This window comes from Anarrhichthys ocellatus, unplaced genomic scaffold (genome assembly GCF_004355925.1).
Source record: "Anarrhichthys ocellatus isolate YVR2014 unplaced genomic scaffold, GSC_Weel_1.0 scaffold23, whole genome shotgun sequence".
NCBI lineage: Eukaryota > Metazoa > Chordata > Actinopteri > Perciformes > Anarhichadidae > Anarrhichthys > Anarrhichthys ocellatus.
The window spans coordinates 2,328,834-2,352,445 of record NW_022280053.1 but is presented as its reverse complement, the minus strand read 5'-3'; the positions used below and the strand labels follow the sequence as shown (position 1 = coordinate 2,352,445).

Sequence of the window (23,612 nt, the reverse complement as noted above, 5' to 3'; positions counted from 1 at the left end):
AGAGAGAGAGAGAGAGAGAGAGAGAGAGAGAGAGAGAGAGAGAGAGAAATTGCTCGGGAACATGAAACAAACAGAAGTGCATACACACACATTGCTAAACGGTCTAACTGGCATGTAGAGCAGAGTTCTAGTTCAACCGTCATCATCTTAGCACATTTATTGTCAAGGAATGCAGAAGAGAACAGGTGTGGCACTGTTGTACCATAACCGATGCCAGCACCCGCTACTGACATCTAATGATTGTGTCATTCACTTCTGATACTGATATGAAACACAGATAAAGAAATACTTGGAGCGGGAATACATCCCAAGATATAACTTCAATCTGCTGTTTTAATATTGTGCCCAAAAAAGCCAGAATACACACAGTAACAATGTGTTGACAGTAAGCAGGGAATGAAAGGTGAGGGAATACTTTTTGGCACTTTTGTATTTGAATGTATGGGCATCCAGAAATGTCTTCATATCTCAGTAAAATCAAGGAGCTCCAGGGTGGAACATGATGTACCACTTTTATATGGGTAGGGCAAAAAACGCAACCAAGTGTGGCTGGGACTAGTTATGGGACACTATGAAAATGTCATGTCATGATCATCCTGGCCAAAATAATTGCAATTCATGACATTATCCCAATAATCATCAAAATTTGCACTAATAATTTGCAAAACATACTGGAATCACTCTACCTTACATTTAGTTTTGTATCAAATATTTGTATTGCATATGATGTCTTTTTTTAATGAGTGAAACATAAATAAAAATAACATAAATTAAAAGAAATAGCAACATTATGTGCTTTTCCAAGACACTGATGATATTCACAATCATTCCGATAATGGAAGATATTGATACAATGTGTGTACAATGACAACAGGGGAAACCAGTGGCAATGCGTTGGGCAGTGAGGCATTACAGCACAGGTTGTGTAAAGGATTACAACTTGAAATTCAGTAGTTATATTGCAGTTATTGATCCCAATAAAGCTCTGTTTCTTCGACAATTTGGGCATGGAATTGTTGCTAACTTACACGTTAGCTTAGCGGTTGTTAGCCTCAAACAAAATGAGAAATAGTCTTCCTGTTAAAACAAAATGTAATATTTACATGTTGTGTCTTCTGAGCCGCTAACTAGCCTCCAGTTAGCATTGTTAGCTCATGCTTTCGCCAGGGCTAAGCTAGCGTTAGCTGTTGATGTAAATACTTCCTAACCAGAGGCTGGCCTCTTGCTACACCACAATGTCTTATTTTCTATTTAAATACAGAATTACACGAAACATGAGAGTAATAAAGTAACAAATAATGTAAGTAAATACTCCTGCTGCTAAGTTTAGTAAAATAATGTACTTACTAATACATTTCTCAATTCATCAATCACAGTCACACCATAGCCTACTCAATGAGAATTGTTTTTATTTTTTTTTAAATGTCACGTTCAACATTGGATTCAGAGTAAGTCACACTAATGGATCTTTTGGGGCTTTTGTCCTTTAGGAGTAAAACACTTTCTGCTCCTAAGACATGCAGCCGCCATGCAGAATGATACCCTGCAGCAGTGTAAGCAGCCGGGTCAGACCAGGTCAACTGTTGAATAGTTGGAGTCTGCAGAGGCCTGTTGGATTCTGGATCAACGGAGGTGAAGTACAGATGTAAAACTCATGTGTTTGTGTATGGGATGAAAAGTGCATGAAAGGTTTTGGCATGCATCTCAATTTGGTAATTATACAATGCATCTCCCCGTCTCTGTCTCACACGGACACAAATACTGTGAAAGCTGTGGGACATGAAGTACTTGATGTTTGCTCCTTCAAGCCGCCGGAGGGAAATAGTTTGCAACTGTTGAGACTTGTTCCTCTAAAGCTTATGTTAAAACTGCACCTGATTGTCGAGCTGATGAGCATAATTATAGCCATAAGTGTCTGAGGTTCTCTATGAATGTACTGATTGAGAGGGGAAAACTGGGTTCAGATTAAAAAATAATGTCGAAAAGCAAGCAGAGGGTGAAAAGTAGAAACACAGAAAACGATGCCAGCGTCTTCCCTTTCTTCCAGGGAGTCAGCAAGGAGTCTCTCACTCCAGAATAACAAGCAAAGGGGCAGTTGTGTGACAGTTCGGCTTGCCTCCTGCAGGACAGACGGGTCTTGTCTTTTAACACACACACACACACACACACACACACACACACACACACACAGACACAGATTTCTCCATATTACTATGGAGAAATATATATTATATATATATATACAGTATATATATATTACTCCTATTATGCTTCTAATTATTAAAACCCTTCAAAGTTGTTACCTTCTAACAGCCTATTACCTTATTTTGCTCAAGACATGAAGCAAAAATAGTTCAAAAGATCATTTTGAACAACAGCCATGAGAGACACTTGCTCTCAGCTCATATGGTTATTGAATCACACACACACACACACGCACACACATGCACACACACACACACACACACACACACAACCACACACTTCTTGTCCATGCTGCGGCAGACAAAACTGGGTAGATTATTAGCAAAAGAAAAATGCTGCGGCAGGACGTTCTTCCGTTTCAAAATGGTTAAACATTAATTGCGCAGTTTTTCCAAGTGTTTCTTGTAGTTAGACACAAAACCAGTTTTAGTTGCATCATGAAATTAATATGTTATCAGACTGCTGTGTGTTAATTGTAAAAAACCAACATATTTGTGCGTAAAGGAAGGACAGCAATCATGGGAATTGGACGTCATCTCAAAACACTGTGACCCTATTAAAAATAATATGTCTTGGCCGTTTCTTGAAACAGAACTTTTGGCCTGGATATCCACAGGCTTCCCCGGAGCCCCAGAGATATAGCTCCTCTCCCGCAGAGGCTTATCTGCATCCGACCGATGGCCGATGGGTTCAGAGATTCTCTGCTTATACACCAGCCTCCACTATAGTTGCTGACAAATCAATTATGTATCTGCTCGCAACGATGGATGAATTGTCTTAAAAAATATTGTTTTAGGCCCATAATCAGTCGAGCAGGCTGCAGCCAGCTGCGCAACTCCCACTTTTTGCTATTACTTGTCTCTCAGGGTTTAGAAATTCTCTTTTAATCTCTTTAACAACAACTGATCCCACTAGTGATATCAGTTTAGGAATGCTCATACGAAAGCTTCCACCTTTAATCTTTGCTGTTTTACAGAACTGGGGGAGTAAACCCGGGGGGTTGACTCTTTCCTAATGACATGGGAAGTTTGTGTAGGATGTTTTATTTGCTGGACTTTCTCTAGAACAAACACGCAAACACAGACACAACCATTTATGGCCTTCTGTCTTCATTGGCCATCTCAGAATTGTGCAGTCTCGGTTTTTTAGAATCAGATATTGCTGAATTTCATTAGAGGAACGCAAGAATTGACAGAGGAGAATGGATAAATCGGGACTTGCCTGCCACTGATCTGTTCCCTTAATTAGAACAAACAGGATATTTAATAAGGCTCTCAGACTGTTGGCACTCAACACGGTGTAAGAGCGCAACATAAACCGCAAAAGTAAAATAAACAACAAAATACAGATCGCCGCATGAAGGAGAGAAAAAGAGAATGATACTCGCTGGCACATTCACGCTGTTAATAATAATTAATAATCATTGATTTTGTCTTTAATCCCAAACTTGTTAACAAATGTTAGTCAGGAAGTGTGCTCTCACAGCGCTGAGGTGCAAGTGCACTTCAGCAGACAATACATTTCTTCATAGTGTTTTCATTAGTTCCCTGAGGAATACTTAACTACCAGAAAATCGGAGGTCTTGTGACACGACCCTTCTCCACAGACTGGACCTGATTTGAGGTGGGGAGGGGGGATTGAGGTGGGAGGGGGGGAGGAGTGGTAGGTTGGTGCATATAACCTCCTTTGGGAACTCAAAAATATAACCTGTTTTCCCAAGCTGTGACAGTTTTCAGTTTCAGAGTTCCTCTTGTAGAATTAGCATTTCTTCTCTACACACAAGGTAATCACAACAAATGGCCTTTAAGTGCACTCTAAAGCCACATCAAGTGTAAACCCTAGCACTACAGGCTGACCCATTTTAAAAAGGTAAGTAAATGCCATTATCAAGCAGAGGTGGAACTATTTTTAAAACGTCCCTGTGCATAATGAAGAACATGATAATAAAGATTGTGTAAATACTCATAAGTATGGCATACAGCCATGATTAAGTCTTCCATGGGTATTTGTTTGCATGCAAAACCTCTAACATCAGCATTTTCAGAAGTCCTGCTGAAGCTTTACATTAGATTCAGCTAAACTTTATTTCTAAACTAAACAAAGACTGATTTGATCCCCCATCACTTTGGCATGATGTTTCAATTCCAGTATTCGTATTTCCATGTTTGAAGTGGTTCAGCAGATGCTAAAGGGGAAGTTTTATCTTATATGCACAGAAATATACTTGCCTGTTGCAAATATTGAATGTAAGTATGTAAAGTATGTGTTTAGATTATCCAGAATCTAAATGCAAATCAGAGTGGCGAGGTTTGGTGGGAAGGTCTTAAGAAAGGTGAAGATGTTTTAATTTTGAATGGAGCTTTGTAAACAACTGTAGCAAATGCTCCCATGTGTGCTTCTGCTAGTAACATTAGCATTGTGTAGTCTTGAAAGCAGTTCAAAATTAACCTGGTGTTTACATCCCCAAATGCATTTTTTGATGTAAGTGCTTGTTGAAGGTTTTATATCAAAGACGAGCATGGAGACACAACACACAAAGACGGGGTTCGTATCCCTTTAATAAAGTGGTCTATGAAACCCATAAGAAAATCACATCAATGCGGAGACGTAGTTTGAGTGGATGACAACTATAATTTGACTCAGAGAGTGCACTCCACCACCTGTTTCTGCACACACAGGCTTCACATGGTGAACTTAGGAGAATCTGATCTTGTCCACAAGACAAAAACAATAAAATAAAGAAGAGCTGCACGCAGTGAAAGGATTTTAATGTTTCAACACGGTGTCCGACGTCGCAGAATGATTTCCATAGTTCCATACGATATGATTTTGGAGCAATATGCTAAAATGTACATATTGATGAGGAGAATTTTAACTTTTCCGTGGTGACCTGTTTGTTCCCCTCTTAATTAAAAAAACAAACTGCACCCTGAGGTCAGAGGAAGTGGCTTCTTCAGGTTTCAGTGACTGTTGAGTAGGCGACACATTACAAGCTTTCACCACAGATCACTCCACCACTCTGAAACCAACGCTAACATCCTGCTCTAAAACATTTTGTTTAATGGCCACAAATAACAGAATTTGGTTTGTTAATTGCTCCTTGTTTGATTCAGTGAACACAATATCAACTTCCCGACTAGTGTCCTATACAAACTCTTGGATATTTATCTGCTACAGCTGTTTTTGTTGCACACGATCCGATTGCCTCCAAGTAAAACAGAAAGCTGACAAATAAATGTCTGGACTCTAGTGAAGTATCGCATACAAAACAATATCAGACGTACACTGAAGATGATCCAATGCTCATATCTCAGAGTTGTGTTTGTATATGCAACTTGAAATTAAATACTTTATTTCCTTTTTGATAGATTTGACTTCAAATTCATTGAGAACTTTGTTTGTCTCGAGCTGATTCAGTGGAGTGTTTAGAAGCAGGAAAGAGTGGTTAAGAGGGGCCGTGACCACAAGTGAAAAAGTACATTTAGATGACGCATGTGCGTGTTTTTACATGTTGATGAACTTTGTGAGTGTGAGGGACAAAATTAATTCACAGAAGGTCACTTATTTTGCAAAAACAACATTTTTTTTCAACAAGTGAGCTTCGCTGCACTAACATGTTAGTTTCAGACTATTTTTGACATGTGATTGAAATTTCACTATAAAGTAGCATCAAATGCAAATATAAGGTACAAGTAAGTAAATGTAGCTTTAGATAGTTTCCACCTCTGACTGACTTTTCTTTCATACATTATTCAGACTTCTCAATAAATGCATTGATCTTGTTGACTTTGCTGTCATCTGAGAGTTGACAACAGTTGCGTTGAATTCAGTGATAGTGAAGAAGTGAAACTACTGTATATCCCCGAACACATCTGTTCTCCCGCTGCATGGCGCGCTCTTTTTCAAACAGCTCACTGGTTAAATGAAACGCAGAGGAGGAGCTGCCTTCAGTGGCCCAGGAGGAAACCTCCCTGTCAATTGTCAGAGAGACAACAGCGTGAAGCGCAGCTCGCAGTCCTGCAGCATCGCTTGCAAACCAAAACCGCAAGAGTAAACATCTTCATGCTGTGGATTGCTCGTATTTTCATGACGGATTGTTGAGTTTTAATGCTGTGCGTAAAAGGGATATTGGGAAACGATGGATTTGCTTCTTGTTGGAGATCCTGGAGAATGCGCATTCATGGAAAACGTTACTACTTTGGATGTTAGAGGAGAACTGTTTCTCATTGTGAAACAATAAAAGAAGTCCCTGCAGGTATGAACATGACAGTGGAGATGAGATTTCTACCGCCCACCATCCCGTCGATTATGTTCATTTTCGGGGTGGTGGGGAATGTCATCGCTATAGTGGTTCTGCGGATATCAAGAAAGGAACAAAAGGAAACGACTTTTTATACACTCGTGTGTGGCCTGGCAGTGACAGACCTCCTGGGCACGCTGCTGGCCAGTCCTGTCACCATCGCGACCTACATGAGGGGCGAATGGCCGGGAGGTGATCCGCTGTGCCAGTACTCCGGCTTCATCCTGCTCTTCTTCTTCTTGGTCCAGCTCAGCATTGTGTTGGCAATGTCAGTGGAGAGATACTTGGCAATAAACCATGCATATTTCTACAACGAGTACGTCAACCAAAAACTCGCAGCGCTCACTCTTTTGGCCATTTACATTTCCAACATCGTGTTTTGCGCGCTGCCCAGTTTGGGGTTCGGGAAGGTGACGCTTCAGAAACCAGAGACCTGGTGTTTCATCGACTGGCAGAACAACAACACAACAGTCGCTGCTTTTAATTTGATGTACGCGGGTGTGAATTCAGTCATCGTGCTGGCCACTGTCATATGCAACGTGATGGTGTGCGGGGCTCTGATCCTGATGCACAAGCGGTTCATCCGCCGCACGTCTTTGGGCACGGACCAGAGGCGCATCGCGGAGCTCAGGCGCAGACGGAGTTTCAGACGATTAGCTGGAGCGGAGATCCAGATGGTGATCCTACTCATAGCTACCTCCGCTGTGGTTCTCATATGCTCCATACCGTTAGTGGTGAGTATCTGTACAATTGAACCAGACACATTTTGCACCCTCTGTGTGCGCAATAGGTTTTTACGCGCAAGAATGTCACAGACGTTTAACAAAAAAAGGAAATACAGTCCAATACATATATCAGCCAGAAAGTAAAGGAATGTAAATTAATCCAAATGTAAATTAAAATAAAGATTGTGTGAAACACCAACAGAGTTTTAACCTAATGGATTAATACACGATAACAACAAACAGGAAGGAGATGGTTAATTCAACTTGCTGTCAGAACTTCGTGTTCCCGTTTAAGATATTTGTGGTTAGATGACACAATCTAAGGCACAAGTTAATTCGTTCACACTCTTTCCTTTTGCTGTGTCAAAACAGCATTTACAAAGATGTATCATTAGCATGTGGTTTAGAAAAGATTAGTCAACTCTCACATGTTATTTGAACACTCTGAGAGTTCGCTCATTTAGCTCGCATCGACAGACTTCAATGTTCAGCCTGAGCGAGAGCTAAGGATCAGAGGAGAGCGTGAGATTTCCGCAGGTGTTTGCTCTGCAGTGCAGAATGACACAAGCATTCTTGCATCTTTGGAGTCAAAGTCTGTGTTGAAGGAGAGGTTCACAGTCTGTGTTGAAACAACGGCAGGTTCCAAAATTAACAGTTTTCTGCTTGCTGTGAATACTTCTGGGGACAAAAAAAGTAGTCCTCATTCTGTGTTATACATTAAGTTCAGCTGAAGTTAATATCAGGCTTCTGCAGTCTGAGTTAAATCAATCTGGTGAAGTTTCCACCAACACTGTCTTTTTAGAACAAAAGTCTCTCACAGTAACTTAACATAAACCCAGGATTTTTTTTTGGCATAGAACAAGGACTTGTTAGAGAGGGACAATTTAAAGGTCCAGTATGAACACCAGGAATGATTACAGCAAGCAAAATCGGCTTAAATGTGCAGGTCATTGTTTTAGACTTGGAAAAGTTGAACCTGTCCTTTTAGAAATGTCAAACATTAAGGCTTTTGAGGCTCTGGTTTTGTTAAATGATGACTGCTGATTAGACCCTGGGGAAGCTCAGTGGCCAAAGGCATCTTAGAATGAATGATGATGAGAACTGTTTCTACTGGCCTCTTGCCATCTCTACACTGCTGTGGTTACGCAGCAGTTACATTCAGCCAAGTGTCTATTTAGATTTGACCGTTCCATGCCAACCTTGTAGGAATATGTTATATAAACAATTATGTTACTCTTCTAAATGAAGTGGAGACAGGTTTGGACTTGCAAAAACACAATTGATTCTGCACTTGAAATGTTGTTCCATGCTCATTTATGTGACAACCGAACAATAAGTTCCGAAGTTCATCTATTGTTTTCTCTCCTTTTCTATCAGCTGAGGATCTTTGTGAATCAGCTGTACGGAAACCAGACAGAAGAGCCTTCCGGGTTGAATAAAGACCTGCTGGCCATCCGCATGGCCTCCGTCAACCCCATCTTAGACCCTTGGATCTACATCCTGCTCAGAAAGACAGTGGTCCTCAAGCTGATGGAGAAAATAAAGTGTCTGTTCTGCAAAATGGGCGGGCGGGGTCGAAGGAACGGCGGGCAGTTCCGCTGTGCCGAAGGCCGCTTCTCCTCCTCCATCATCTCACGAGACTCTCCCTCGATGGTGTCACGAGAGCTGAAGGAAATTGTGTGCACCTCACAGACCTTCTTGTACCCGTCTGAGGGAACCACGAGGTCATCTCATGCAGGGGCACAGGGCGGCTCCAGCCCACCAGTCGCACAGACGTTACAGGACCCCAGGAGGTCGAGGGGCCTCAAAGGGAGCTTTCACACAGTGAATTAGGGGACAGAGCGGCAGGCGAGCCACTGAAAGAGCTTCTGATGTGTCGCAAGGACCCGGCTCTACATGTGACCTTCACGGATGAGACTGCGAACATGCAGGAGAAATGCATATAACAGTTGGCATGATCTCGAAAAGCATTCGTCACTGTAATAGAAATGTCCTGGGACTTCAGGTAGGAATGAACAAAGACAGGATAACAAAGGACACGCATCTGAAGACTGAGTAATCATCCATCAATCTGTAGATATGTTGCGGCATGCTATTTGACAAATGTATTATTGAACTAAATAATGTATTACTCCTCAGTCATAACTTACCACAAAAACCATATCGCTAAATACACTTCAGTAGAATCACGACATCAACTAAACCACGGAGAACAACATGACGTTGTAGAGGAGCTCTTCTGTTGCACTTTTTGTTAAACCACTGCGAGGCTGTTTTCACAACCTGCCAGATGACTATAACAAATGAATAATAAAATGTGAAAAGTGTACATAATGTTAATTTATTGTAAGTATGAAATTGTATTGTTTCAATTGTATTGTTATTGTCTTCTCTGTGAGAAGGTTCAGAAAGTTTGGAGCCATTTTAAATTGGTACAAGATGAATATCTTCTGGTTTTTTGTTTTATTTTGTGGTGAGCAGACACATTTGCAAACAATTTGGTCCAATTGGTTGACAGAGGAGCTGCCATTCATGCTAGAATAATACCATGCCCTGCATTTCATAACAAAAGGCAGCTATGGCTTTTCCACTATGCAGACACGGGAGGACGTTAAGAGGCCTTCTAACATAACGTGTTAATATAAAATCATTCATTTACTCTTTCCAGCCCATTACTTTGTAAAGATTAAACCAACTTCATCTCATTTTACTTCAATGTAATGTGTAATTCCTCTCTTCTAATTAGACTTTATAGGGGAATTAAGAAGAGAAAAGAAAAACACACATTTCCTGTCTGATGAGTTTAAAGGTTTTTACCTTTTCTTTCAATGGATTTCTTAGATAGAGTTCTATAAAGATTGATATAAATACCATGTTCATATTTCAATGTTAAAGTTGTTGTTGCAGCAACAACTGATGTCAAATTTACCACAAAAATGTTAAATCTCTTGTGAAAAGACGAATGTTGTACCGAACTCTTAAATACACAGAAAATAAAAGTTGGTAAATATTCATATACACTTGTGTCACTTTTTTTGGTATGGTTCAGAATGAGAGTGAAGTACGTTGATATGATATTTCTTAAATATTCATGGTGAATATGTAGAGTGTGATGTAAAATAGGAGAGGGGACTTATGAGAGGAACATTTAGAGCTGAAGCGTCCCTTGATAAGGAAAGTTTATGGATGGAAAGTTAATCTGCTAATTTAGTAATTAATTCATTGTCTTCATCCAAAATGCACAAAAAATTCACTAGTTACATCCTCTTAAATGGGGAATTGAGGTGATAGTGCAAGTATGTGGTAATAGTGCAGACAGAGGTATTCGTGCAATATGTCTGATTAGTTGTTCAAGCATGTCTATAACTGCTCTAATAACATTTTCTTTTGTTTGAACGTCACCGTTAGTGTCATGCTAGCAGCTGAGAAAACAGCGCCGATGGCGAGAGACATTTCTATCCAATAGCTAGTTGAGATGGAACAGCACCGCTCACCTGCAGACAGATGGTTTCTTCACCTCCGAGAGCAGTGAAACCTCCCTCTGAGACCAGTATCCCATTAAAGAGAGCTGTGACCGCAGACTGAGGACTCAGTTCAAGCTGTCAGTCCTCCAGGAGGAATAGTGATTGACAAAATAATTGATAGGATTTCAACAGACGGCGAAATGAGAAAAAATGTCCAACTCATTCTCCACGTCATCAGCCAACACATTATGTGTGTGTGCAAACAATTGGCTGTTAGAAAATACCACTTAAAAAGCATTTTAGAGCAGGAATGGAGTTAAGAGTAAAAAGGAAATTCCAGGACTTTATGGACACAAAAATGTTAACAGTATTTGTATATTACATTTGGGCTCAGGGTCATTTTAGGGTTGAGGTGAATGATGATTTAAAATGAGGTCAGATATATTAGATATGCTCTGAAGTTTGTATTGAGCACCTTCAATAGATACGTTATAATTTCTGTAACATACTATTTTCTGGGTCACTGAACTGTGTGTGTGTATTTGTTTCTATATCACTCTTGAAGACATACTGTATAACAGCCTTGTGACCATGGTTCTACACCCATTTCCTCTTCAGCCGGATTGGCTACATCCTCCCATCGGCCTTCATACCAGCTGTGAAAGCTGCCTTGGCACTGTGGCTACCCCGCAGGCTGATTGCCAGTTCTGTGCTCACTTGCCTACGGAGGAACTGCGGTGTCGAGCAGAGGCCTAGGTCTGGGCTTTCTCCTTTTCCGGATCATTTGCCCGCTCCTATAAGGCACTTTTTCAGGACTTGCAGGGCATCATAAAAATGGCGGCAGATTTTGAGAGGCATTGCGATGCCGGCAGAACAACCTGCGATTGCTTGCGGCCTCTTACGTGGAGACGTCTGTCAGAAAGGATCAAACTTAGACATTCCAATGATATGCGCTATTTATACTCATCCTCACCCATGGCTTTCCTCACAGGGACGACAGTGGCAGACATCTGCATAGCGGCATCCTGGGCTAGTGTTAAATGTGCTAGATGGCAGATGAAGCGCTGCCCAATGTGGCACTTTTACGCACATGTCCAACGTCTGCATGGGGATCATTATGATGCAACCTGGTCCCAATCTTGTGTAGAGAGTGTAACATATTTTTTTCTCCACAAAGGGCTGACACAGTCTGTGCCTCCCTGACTTTTTACGCGTGGCATTTACAGTCTGTGATTCGGTGTGTGGTCGTGCGGCTGTTATATGTCGCAAGTGTTGATGTAGGGCGGACCTGTGCAGAGCACAAGGTTGCGAAAACAACCTTCATGACAACTCAAGTGCGCAGCAGCTGGACTATGTCCAGATACATGTGTATTTAGCATAAACTCACTTGGCACACCCTGATTGCACACAAGTGATCTCAATCTATCTTATTGTGCAACTTTGTAAAACAACATCTGCACCAGCTATAATTTAGGTGTGTTACAGATGAGGGTGTGTCTACCGATGTCATCATTTTCTCTTTGTATTTAATTCAGATTGATTTGTAGAGATGCGTTCTCTTTGTCTTGTATAAAAATGAAACCCTTTGTTTTGTAAGTAAGAAAGACATTGTGGGACAGCATTGTGAGATAAGAAATAAATTCAACCAGCTCTTATCATGCAGGTCAAGCAGGAAAGACTATTTGACCGCAGCCAAAGTCTGGTTACTTCTTCAAGCACTAATCAATATCATCTTATCATTTAGCTCAACTTTGGAACAAGTCGGTAAAAATCTTGCAACTCATCTCCAGGTAACATAAAAGTAGAAGACATCCAATGAGAAAACAAACACAGGGAACTATCACATATTTTGATTCATGTTTATTCACTCATTGACAATTTGCTGAGCATGCACGCTCATGTTTCACAAAGACGCACATTGAAACCTCACAGGTCAACTAATCAGAGTGGATGAATCCATGATCTGGATTTAAAGACCGGGAACTATTTTATTCTGTTTATTCATCACAATCATGTGCCTTAATAATCTTGGAGGATAAATGATTCTGAAAGACGAATCAATCTTATGTGCTATAGAAGCAAACGGCCGAGCACAAACCTTTGATTGTATACATAATCCTAAACGTGTTTTTGCGCTAAGAGGTGAAACACAGAACTAGAAGATGCTCAAGTTTAGCGCTTCAAAACATGTAAAAACTTTACATGCACATTTTACACAATTAAAATGAAAGGGATGGAAAATGTAAACCAACACAACTCAACTGTCTTTTATTGTGACACATTTAAACCTTCAGCAGAATTAGTCAGTTCTCATGTTTGCTTCTGAAGAGGTTACTTTATGCTACAGGTTCACACACTCACTGTGGTTTCAGAAATAACACCGTTCGGTCCGGAAAAAATGTAACCGGGAAAATCAAGTCATTCTGAAACCATTTCAAAGTCCTCTTACTTTGACAAACTGTTCTTGTAATGGCGTCGCTGCATCCTCTGATCCCTCTTCCCCAGCGAGTACATTTTTTATATTCCCCTCAGCGTCTATGACCACGGCGGTCCTCTTCAGCTCCTCGTAGCGCGTCTGTCGCTCTGCGACCGCCACACAGGCGGCGAGCACCTCATCAGACTCAAAGTCGTAGTCCCGCTCGAGCTCCGGGGCATGAAGGATCTGTTCTTTGGCCTCCTCCTCTTGCCGAGTCTTCTCCTTGGTTGCTAAGTGCTGCTTCTGTAGCCTCCATGCCCACTCCAGGTCCTCCTGCCACAGGGTGCGCTCTGATGGGCACAGGTGGATCGCAACCTGGAAGGACCTCACAGCCTATACGGGGGACAAATTCGGCATGAGCTTAGAGTTCAAACACAAGCTTTTACGGGTGGTCATGAAAGATGGGTGAAGGCATGTTTATAGTCTCCAACAAACTGACAAGTTCAGCCCGAATTCTTTTCGGCCTTTTCGTGGGTTCACCGTCACTCTCACAGATGAATGGTATGCCGTTGGCATACCTGCTGAATGAGCAGGTTGGGTACATCATGGGCCCGTCGACCAGCAAGACTCGAACATTCTTTGTGCTGCAGGTCGATTTATGGTTTCATTAAGAAGACACCAATAGCTCTCAGCTGACTGTGCAGTTGTAGATCGATGTTCTCACTGAACAGAAATAAAAAACGGCCGCTGTCGTCCGTGGGACCTGATGTCAAGCTTTAGCTGGGACTATTTGCTGCCTGTGAAACGGTGAAGTAAATCCATCCATGCATGCTATCTGAGGTATATCATGAATCTATTCTGACAGATGTCTGGTTATGTAATATGGTAATGAAGCCCATTAAATAAACGACATTTGGGTGAACTTGAATCCACTTAAAGAGTTAATCTTCTGAGGCTCTGTAACAGCTTCGTGAGGTCTTTTTGAGGCAGTTCTCAAACTAAATATGAAGAAAAGATTAAGAAGAAGTCCTGAAACTGACCTGACGCGATCAGATTTCTACCAGAGAAGACACGTCAATCTGTTGGGAGTTGTTAAAACTACGGTACAAAACACTCAAGGACAACAGCCAAGTTTCTTTTTTTGGCCTGTCATCAAGATACACACTGAATTAACATTAATTATTGACTGAGCTCAGCTTTTCAGTTGCACCTGTTCCCTGTGACACAGTGAGTAACACCTCTTACGAAAATCCAATTTAACCTGAGATACAAGTCAGGCCGAGGAAGTAATTTAACGACCAGACAAACAAACTTCCCAACTGGCCTAAACAAGCAAAAGGATCTACAACAAATCATTTTGGAACGAAACAGAAAAATAAACCGGTATGTGAAATGTTCCCCACCTTGACAGGTTAACTGTAATAGATGTTCCCAAAACAAGTTCAATCTTGAACAGACTAAAGTCTCATCACAACCTTGTTTTCAAAGAAATGCTTCAACAGACAAAATGCCACAGTCGGCAGATTAACCGGCTTTTTAATCATAATAACGAGGAGATGAATGGCGATGGAGCCTTCATGCTGTCAATGTCATGTTTTAAAAGACATTAAGAGAAGGGTTTGAAAAAAATGAAATCAGAAGATATGTTTGTTTTATTTGGGTACTTTCCAGGAGTGGAAGTCAAAGAAGGGAAAGAACAGACTTATGGGGAATCGCTGCCCTCACATTTGCACAAACAGGCACCACTCAAACATGTTGATGCACACAAAGCTCTGAAACTTGACTGAACAGGCCTTGCTAAAAATAGATGTGCGTTTTCTCCCCGACTGTTCCTTTCCAATAACATCATCATACAACGAGGTGTGTCTATATTTGGTTTAGTTCTATCGCAGGTAACTTTCAACACTTCCCATTGTTGTTTTTGATGCCGTAAGACAGGTCTCTCGCTCTAGGAGTGACATGCGGTGGCATTAAGCGAAGGCTTTCGGAGTACAGCCTTGTTTGCTTGGCTCTGAATGGGCGGACGGTGTAACTGAGATCCGTGGGTTCCATGCACCCCACAGGTCCCGGCGTGTTCTGCGGCAATTTGAGCAATCGTCCAAACCCCCGGGGCGACTGGGTGTGCTTTGAAAGAGGAACATCTCAGGAGGAACATCTCAGGAGGAGTTTGCAGAAAGAAGTAAACAGAAGTAACTGACGTACCTTGACAGCCGTTCAAAAGCGAAGACACAACTGATTTATAGCCGGCTACAGAAAGAGGCGTAGTTTATTGCAAAATCAAACATTCACAAAATAAATGGGGCCCTTCCAATGAAGATCATTAGTGAGCGAGTGAGCAGGAGGCCATGCCTCACTACTGAGTGAATGTTGGTACCAGCTGCAATTATCAATGCTACGAGTTTTTGTTTGCACGTCTCCTCTCGCTGCGAGTCACACATTCCTCCACCTAGTGCTCGCATTTGTCGACAGCCCTGAATCCGATTGCCGTCGGACAGCTTTTTTGCGAGCACAGCGCATTCTATTTTGTTTCCATTCGGAGTGTACTGCCAGCCAAACTCACCAGGTCCACCTCTCCCAGGTTGAGCTGGGCACGGCCCAGAGTCTGCCAGCCCTCCCACCAAAGGGGGCGGAACTTCACCGCCATCTCTGCCGCCTTCACCGCAGGAAACACTTCCTGTAAAATGGTCAGTACCTGTGGAGAAACCACAAAATGATTAAAGACTCTTTAGGCGCTACCTCCGCAAGAGGACAACACACGTGTGTGATTCACAATATTAACACAAAGAGTTGAAATAGTTTTTAAAGCAAATATGCGAATCATTTTCTGCCTCCAGCGCCTGTAATGCTTTCATGTGTTTTATATCATTGCATACCAGGATCAGCAGAGTCTTTGGAATCATCTTTTATTCAGACACTGAGTTGATGGATGCTTGCAGTCACAATTTTGCTTTGTCATCATGTACAAGACAAGCTGTCAATAAGCTTAAACCAATAATGCCCTATTTGCATAACAATATGAGAGCTGTAAAACATATTAACGTGCACGGGGCGTAGAGCTTTTGGTTCATACTGAAGGATGCTTTCAAACATACATATCATAATGGAACATAGCAATTAGTGTTAATTGGAAAAGAGCAATTAACCTCATGACTTTACCGCACAATCCACAACACGTTCTAATGAGCTGAGCTTGAATACACCCAAGAGGATGTGATGACAGTTTTACAAATGGAGCCAATTTCCTCCAGAGCGCACCGCAGTAACAGACGTTCAGAGTGACAGGTGGCGTATTAGGCACAATACTGACTGAGTTAAATTGGGAGAAAGTGATGAAGGGCAGTAAAGGACCAGCATCAGTGAAAGCATCTTCGTCATGTGGATCAGTAATGGGAGCATGATGAGGTCCAGTCTATTTATAGCCTGATAATGGACAATAATAGGTTGGATGTGCTTTTCCATGTGTAGTCAAAATACATTGGAGCTGAAGCTCAGCAAAAAAATGTCCGCACTCATGTCATGTTTCAAGTCAGTCATAGCAATGGAGGAAAAGAAAATCCCATTTGCGGTGGTTTTCAAGTCCTGGTCCTCTAATGGTTTCCTTCTCCAATAACCTATAATGGATAATATTATATTAGGCAAACAATGGTCGGGGCTATGAGGAGGTATTTAATTGTGATTGTTGTAGTAAATGGATGAGAAAGAATTGAATTTGACTGTCCACCTCCTCTGGCTTCTCCACTTCTCCCAAATATATGGGAACCATTTACAGATGCCGATGTTAGAAGAAAAAGGAAAAGCAGCTGAGGAACAACGGCAGAAGAAGAGGAAGTGAAATGACAGAAAGGAACAAGGAAGTGGAGCTAAAAAGCCAAAAACATTGAAGCTGTTGGAAACATGCAGTAGACTTTTAGTTCTGTCAGCACCGCGCTGATACCATGTATCTAGCCGAAAACGCATTCCAAACAAGCAGGCATGTGTAGTAGTGCATACACAGCATGTTGGTGGTCACTCAGTAACATTCCCAAACGAAAGGGCATGAACAGAGGACGTGTTCAGTTATCTTGAACGTTGCTGTAAGTGACTGATTTAGTGCGCTGTGACTTCTTTGGTACACCCTGAACACAAAACCACTGTCAGATAATCTACATCGTCCTCTACCCAGATGTAAAACTACACCCCCAAACCCTGAGGACAGCTGTTGGGCTGCATCACATCTCAGACACACGAGCACTGCCGGGAAACAGCGGAGCAGCCTCGTGGTCAAAAGGCCATTCTAGCCACGTTACCTAAAGACTGGCTGCTTAAAGCATTTAAACTGTCCACCAGTCATTTTATAGGATACAATGCTGAATCGGTAGTTTACTCTTTTAAGACAAAATGAAATAAAGCATGAAGTATATAAATATAACAATGTATAGTATACCTGAGACTTCATCTCATACAGTAGTGGGTTGTCTGGAGTCAGCTGGATGGCCTCGTCCAGCTTCTTAATGGCCTCCCAGTGCCTAGAGAAAACACACACATTATAGAACTAAGAGATTAATCACGCAAACGGTGTTTGTTTATTGCATCATAATTCGTGACCTGGTTGCTACTGGTGCACTTTAAATGGCAGTGTGATACATAACTTAATAGATAAGCATGTGAGTTATTTATAGAGCATGTTTGTTGGCTGTGATCTAAAGTTACCAAAGCTATCGACGCCCCACGCAGATATCTTGCTCTCCATCGAGTTGAACACGGCTTTGTGTTGGAGTCTTGGGATAATGCGGCGCTGAAGCGTGACCGACTCCAATAGACAATCACATAAAGCAATGAAATTGGACGCCGAGTTCTCCTGCCTCCGCCCTGAGATTTGATATACGTTACGTAACCGAACACTCTGCCACACGTTTGTTTGGTGTATATCATTAAAGCCCTTCTCCATCGTCATTTTTTTGCTGTTGCATATAATAGAGAACCCAAACCCTCCCCGATCCGGTCTGTCCATTCTTGCATAGGACTTCTCAAAAGCGGAGATAAATAAACTTTTATGAAGCGTAGCCGAGTCATATTTCAGTTTGCCATCAACTTGAGTTTTGTGCATTTTAGTTCTTCCTTATTTTTAATGACGAGTTCTTGACGCTGTACAGCTGCAAGCGTATACTGCAACACCTGTCTACCTGTAGAGTATAAAGGGCTACAGCAGGCTAAGCAAACACACACACGGGTCTACAGGGAAGCCCGTCAGGTAGTCAGTTTCTCATCTGAGCCAACGAGACCCTGCTATTGGCTCCTTCTCAGACATGCAAGGAGAAACATAAACAGGATTTGCATACATTTGAACAGAAGTCACACTGCAGCCTCACCACTTTGTTTTGCATATATTTTTACGACAATTAACCTTTTTTTTTTTATTTTTTTACAATCTGAATGGACACATGAATCCGGGTTCAATGTTTTCGGTTTTTTTTCACTTCCCCAAAGTCAATTTTTACGTTCCAAAATGCAAATTGTTTTATTTATTGTGGTTATCAGCTAAAAGATGAAAGTTAATCGTCATGTATAACCTTTATTTAAATAACTGAATTTGAACAAGGACACGTTTCTGGGAAACTTGACGGGCCTTTGAAAAGCGACTTGAAAAGGCCTCCCAACTAAACTCTTGTTTCCAGGATAATTGAAATGCTCGCTTGCGCTTCAGCTCATGAACGTTGCCTTTACCCGTCGCCATTTTCTCGCGAATGCTCGGAAAGGAAGTGAGCGGGCCCAGCGGGCTAGATTTACCAGCTCGATGTGGCAATCCTCACTGTTGAGCCCTGATGGACATGATCATGCTCACTCCGACATCCCTCTCCTCCTCAAGTCAATATTGACTCAGGAATCATTTCAATAGAACGATCAAGACAAAGGCTCGGAGAGATTATGAGGTGAAATCCTGGGTTTGACAACACCATATGTCTGTTGTGTGTAGATCTTTTATATCTTTATGAAGAAGGATGTCCTGAAAAAATTCAAAAGCAATTAAAGCCACGCAAGACCATTAACACTGATCAGTTATAAAACTCGGATTACAGCCAGAACCAGGATCAAGCCTGAGAAAACACATACTACTGCTGTTCAACAGCAAGAGAGGAGTGAGGAAATGGAACTAGAGCAGTGTGGAAATCTTGACGGCACATGAGGCAAAAGACAAAATCATGTGAGGAAATTAAGCAATGAGCAAGTTATTACACCCCATGAACTAAAAACGACTCCTCTACAGTCATTACAACTCTGTACATGAGTCAACTTGCATTTATTGGAATGATGGAAGTGCACACTCGTGTGTCGTTTAAAGAAAGAGTGAAAAAATGTGTAACTCACGAGCTATTTGCAGCATGTTATTGTTCTGAAAAGAGTGTAGAGGGTCGGGGGATTATGATCATTTTACACACGGCTGTCCAAAAGAAGGAACCATGCCCCAACGCGTGCCTGAAACATTACTGAACCAGTGAACTAATCTCGGGGACAAAAAGAAGACCTTCAGAGGATGGTGATCATTTGAAATGGCCTCCGAGAGTCAGGTCACACCTCGCAAATGCAGTTCTAGCCAGAAAAATGTCCTCAGCATGGCAGCTGGAAGCCGGACAAATCAGCAAACTACGTGCAGTATTTGGATGATGACACATGCTGCCTCACAAAACCCAGGACCGTCCTGAACAACTGTTCAAACAAGCTGTTAAACAAATAAATGGAGGCACACTTCTGGAACTACATGGGATTTTTGTTTCCCCCTTAGTGCTTTTCTGAAATTTGATGATGTTTTCGAAACAACTGCCCTGTTTTTTCAGTGTTAAAGCTGATGTCTGAGTGAAGGAGAGAACTGTCAATCATCTTTTGTACCTATTTGAAATGACAACAGTCTCAAGCGAACGCCCGTTGAGCCACATTTACAAATGAATATGCAATACGCATCATAGAATGTTCTTTTTGATTGTTGGTTTATCAGTCAGACACTGGCTATCTCTTATTTTCCTTTCTTTAGTGTCGACCAGTCTGTTCATGCATGAGCAGCAATGACTGTCATCCTTATCAAGAGTCTCCTCTGCATGTCAGCAACAGCTGATCTGACAGAAAACGGTTTGCTGTGCTGTGAAGATTACTGCGTCTGTAGAGACTTTACAATATCCGTGTGTACTGTTCAAGAGGATATCTCACGTATACGTTTGAAAAATGTACACTTAGCTTATCGTGACACGAGTACATTTATACAACACAATATCTGTTTGGTCTTAAAAATAAAGAAAACAGCCACAAGTCGCACAAAACTTCCATCACAAACTAGGTACTAGAGGAACTCTTTAATTACATCCGGAGCATGTAGACCTACGTAATAAACGACTTACATCAGACGTCAATGTTGTTAGTCAATGTTGTTAGAGAAGAAAAAAAAACCTCCTGGCTGACATCCCCGACCAGACAGCATCTCAAACCTCTGAACAGCCATTACGGAGCATGACATCATTTCCCCTCAACAAAATCCACTTTCCCCTCACAAACACAATTACTGGCTGTGACTAAGGCCAACAACTCTACATCTCCTGGACTGAGGAGGGTTTCATAAAATGATTGTTATACGGCTAAAAAGGTCAATCATCATGGAAGAAATATCAGATAACGCTTCCTTAAAAAGGCCTATTTTGTCATCTAGCAGTGTCTATAAAAAAAAAAGAAAAGCAGCCGAGTGATTTTATTTACGTTTTGAGTCACACAATAAACGCAGTGCTGAAAATATTTTTTTAAATCCATCAACGGGGGAAATATCACTTATAATAATCATTACCATTCTTTACCATAGCATTTACTTTCCACAGGAGCATAATTCAGGGGGTGCTAGAGTAGATTGTAGGAGCAATTTAAACATAAAAATAAATCACTTCCTGTTTGAAAGCTTTCCTTAAATTGCTCCATGTTTTTGCTTTTCCCTTCCACTCTTAAATATGTGTTGAAAGGCCTGAACACCAGCTTCTCCCATGGCCAAAATATAAATTGTTGTTGTATTCATTTACAATCTCGTCCTGAGAGGAATACAGCTCTTTGGCTTTTGAAATCCAAATATATACAAGAACATACACTTGACACCAACACACACCTACTAATTTCACAAAAAGCCATTAAATGAAAACCAGGGAAACCTGAAGTTCAGATGGCTCTTGGCTGCGGTTTTGAATTACACTATTTAAATAATGTAACTGTAGTAGAAGTCGGTAGAAAGCTTTTAGCTGCGTTAGATGGCTCTCAGTGCTCTGTACCATGGTGCCCTCCATTGGAGGCTTTCACATATGACATCTCCCAGTTGATGCAAAGTTGAGCTCCTTTGGGCTGTTTGTAGAAACAGAAAGTTTGTCTCATTATCAACTAAATCACATAGTTAAAGCTGGAAGTGTTGTAATCCTCATCTCTCTCTACTCTCCCTCCTCTGGATGGTTCACTGACTATGGTGATAACTTCCTCTGGATGGAGAGTTGGTTTAAGTGTATTAAACATCTGCTAACAAATCCAGATGTTCACTTAAAGAATCCAGCAGCACACAGACAGGAAATCCTCAGTTTCATGGACTGAAATAAGATTTAAATTCTAATCCTGACTTTTGCCAGCTCTATACAGCATCCCTCACCTGCCGTGCTCAGCCAGCACTGCACCTTCATCCTTCAGCCTCTGGCTCTTGGCTGCACAGTCCTCCAGCAGGATCTCTCGCCGCCGTTTGATGGCGTGCAGCCAGTCCACCTCGTCACCCGGACCTGGCCCAGCATCCTCAGTCTTCTCCGCCTCAGCCTCAAACTGCTGCACGGCTGACTTTGAAACCTTCTCACCAACTTTCCTCTTCCAGCCAAATGAAGCCATTCTGTTAGGGGGGAAGGGGTGGTTGGTGGTGGTGGCGGTTACCGAGTATATGACTTGAAATCACATCTGAAATCAGCACGTGAAAATCTACGGAAATTGACTTTTATTTTGAAATATCACAAACCTGCAAAAGTTTAACGTGATGTTACTGCCAGATGCATATCTAACTTAACGTTAACCGACAATCCTGCTGCTACAGTTAGGTATATCTGCTGTTTAAACACAGGGCATATAACTAACTAGTTAACCAACAACTAACTAGCCACAACAGCAAGACGAGTTAACTAATAAACAAAAACAACTCTCTCACAACAACGCTAGCTAACGTTAGCTCTAACGTTAATGACCTAGCTAACACTTAGCCTAAACTTGACACCTCCGTAGGTTTGCTCACACAAGACTGCACTTCAGTTGATTTCAACATAACATATTACATTTGCACTTGCAGACTTCTACAGCTTTCCGTGGGCAAAACTGGACAAGCTAACGGCGGTTAGCCATATTGGTTAACCCGGAAGTTGTGTGAATGTTTACGTCGTCTCTTAAAGAAACACGAACCTCCGTGGGCAAAACAGGACAAGCTAACAGCCAGTGGTGTATAAAGTACTCAAAAGCCATACTTGAGTAAAAGTAAAGATACCTTACTGGAAAACTACTCCAGTAAAAGTAAAAAGTCACCTATTATAATATTACTTGAGTAAAAGTCTTAAAGTATCTGATATTTATTGTACTTAAGTATCAAAAGTAATTTTCTGATATTAAATGTACTTAAGTATTGAAAGTAAAAGTACAAGTAAATGCTGTTAATAAAAAAGCAAAGCGTCAGAATTTTGAGAATTATGAAGTTTATTCTTTTAAGTGCTGTGGCCACCATCACCAAGGACAAGGAGTTGTGTTGACAATAATTGGGTTGGCTGTGATCCATCCAGGAGCAACAATGTTCAACATAATATATTGTACATAAGTATACGTTTGCATCTACTATGAACTTATCATCATAATTCTCCGAAAAGCAATATGACACTATGAAGGAGTTGTAACAGTGCGTTTATAAGGGTTAGGTAAAGTTAGAAAGATATTGACAGATTCGGACTTCCCGGTTCAATAAATCGTTAACGATGTCAATATCTTTCTAACTTTACCTAAGTTGCTAACAGCGGTAAGCCATATTGGTTGATCCGGAAGTTGTGTGAATGTTTACGTCGTCTCTTAAAGAAACACGAACCATATTTTTTTTTTGTAAAGATGATAATGCAGATGTGTATGTTAAGGACAGAGACATATAACACATTATTAAAGTATGTTGGTACATTTTACAGTAAAATGTTACTTAAATGCAATGTGTGGGACGGAGTCTCCATTTTGCCCACTAGATGGCACCACAGAGATGACTCAGATGATTCATTTTTAATAAATGTAAATTTCATCTAAAATGAGGATTACCTTCCATCACTTATATTATTACACAGAATCACCTGAATAGCTAAATCAGTTAGGGTGATTCCAGAATAACAATGAGATAACTTTTACTTCCTTATGAGTTTATACGCCTCCTTGTTGGAGGACATTCCTTGTTTGCAGTGAGTGTAACATTCAGCTTCCTTAGTACTGTTGATTGCATGGCTGTGATGGTGGAT

General features: G+C 41.3%; 2 protein-coding genes across 4 annotated transcripts; one reads left to right on the top strand and one right to left on the bottom strand.

Moving 5' to 3' along the window:
• Positions 1–6,177: 6,177 nt before the first annotated feature.
• Positions 6,178–10,355, top strand: ptger4b (prostaglandin E receptor 4 (subtype EP4) b). The gene is given in 3 exon segments (XM_031860422.1): positions 6,178–7,239; positions 8,608–9,013; positions 9,016–10,355. Coding segments are annotated over 3 exon segments (1,344 nt in total). The 5' UTR covers positions 6,178–6,462; the 3' UTR covers positions 9,177–10,355.
• Positions 10,356–13,009: 2,654 nt separating this feature from the next.
• On the bottom strand, positions 13,010–22,507 carry ttc33 (tetratricopeptide repeat domain 33). 3 transcript variants are annotated; one of them, XM_031860386.1, is made up of 5 exons: positions 22,100–22,507; positions 21,749–21,976; positions 17,534–17,615; positions 15,671–15,802; positions 13,010–13,503 (listed from the first exon to the last, which is right to left on the bottom strand). In XM_031860386.1, exons 2-5 carry the CDS (start codon positions 21,973–21,975, stop codon positions 13,129–13,131), a joined length of 816 nt encoding a protein of 271 aa, XP_031716246.1. In that variant the 5' UTR covers position 21,976; positions 22,100–22,507; the 3' UTR covers positions 13,010–13,128. The 3 variants fall into 3 exon arrangements, with proteins under 3 accessions (XP_031716246.1, XP_031716248.1, XP_031716247.1); XM_031860388.1 differs by having other exon boundaries at positions 22,410–22,506; XM_031860387.1 differs by having other exon boundaries at positions 21,749–22,507.
• Positions 22,508–23,612: the final 1,105 nt, after the last annotated feature.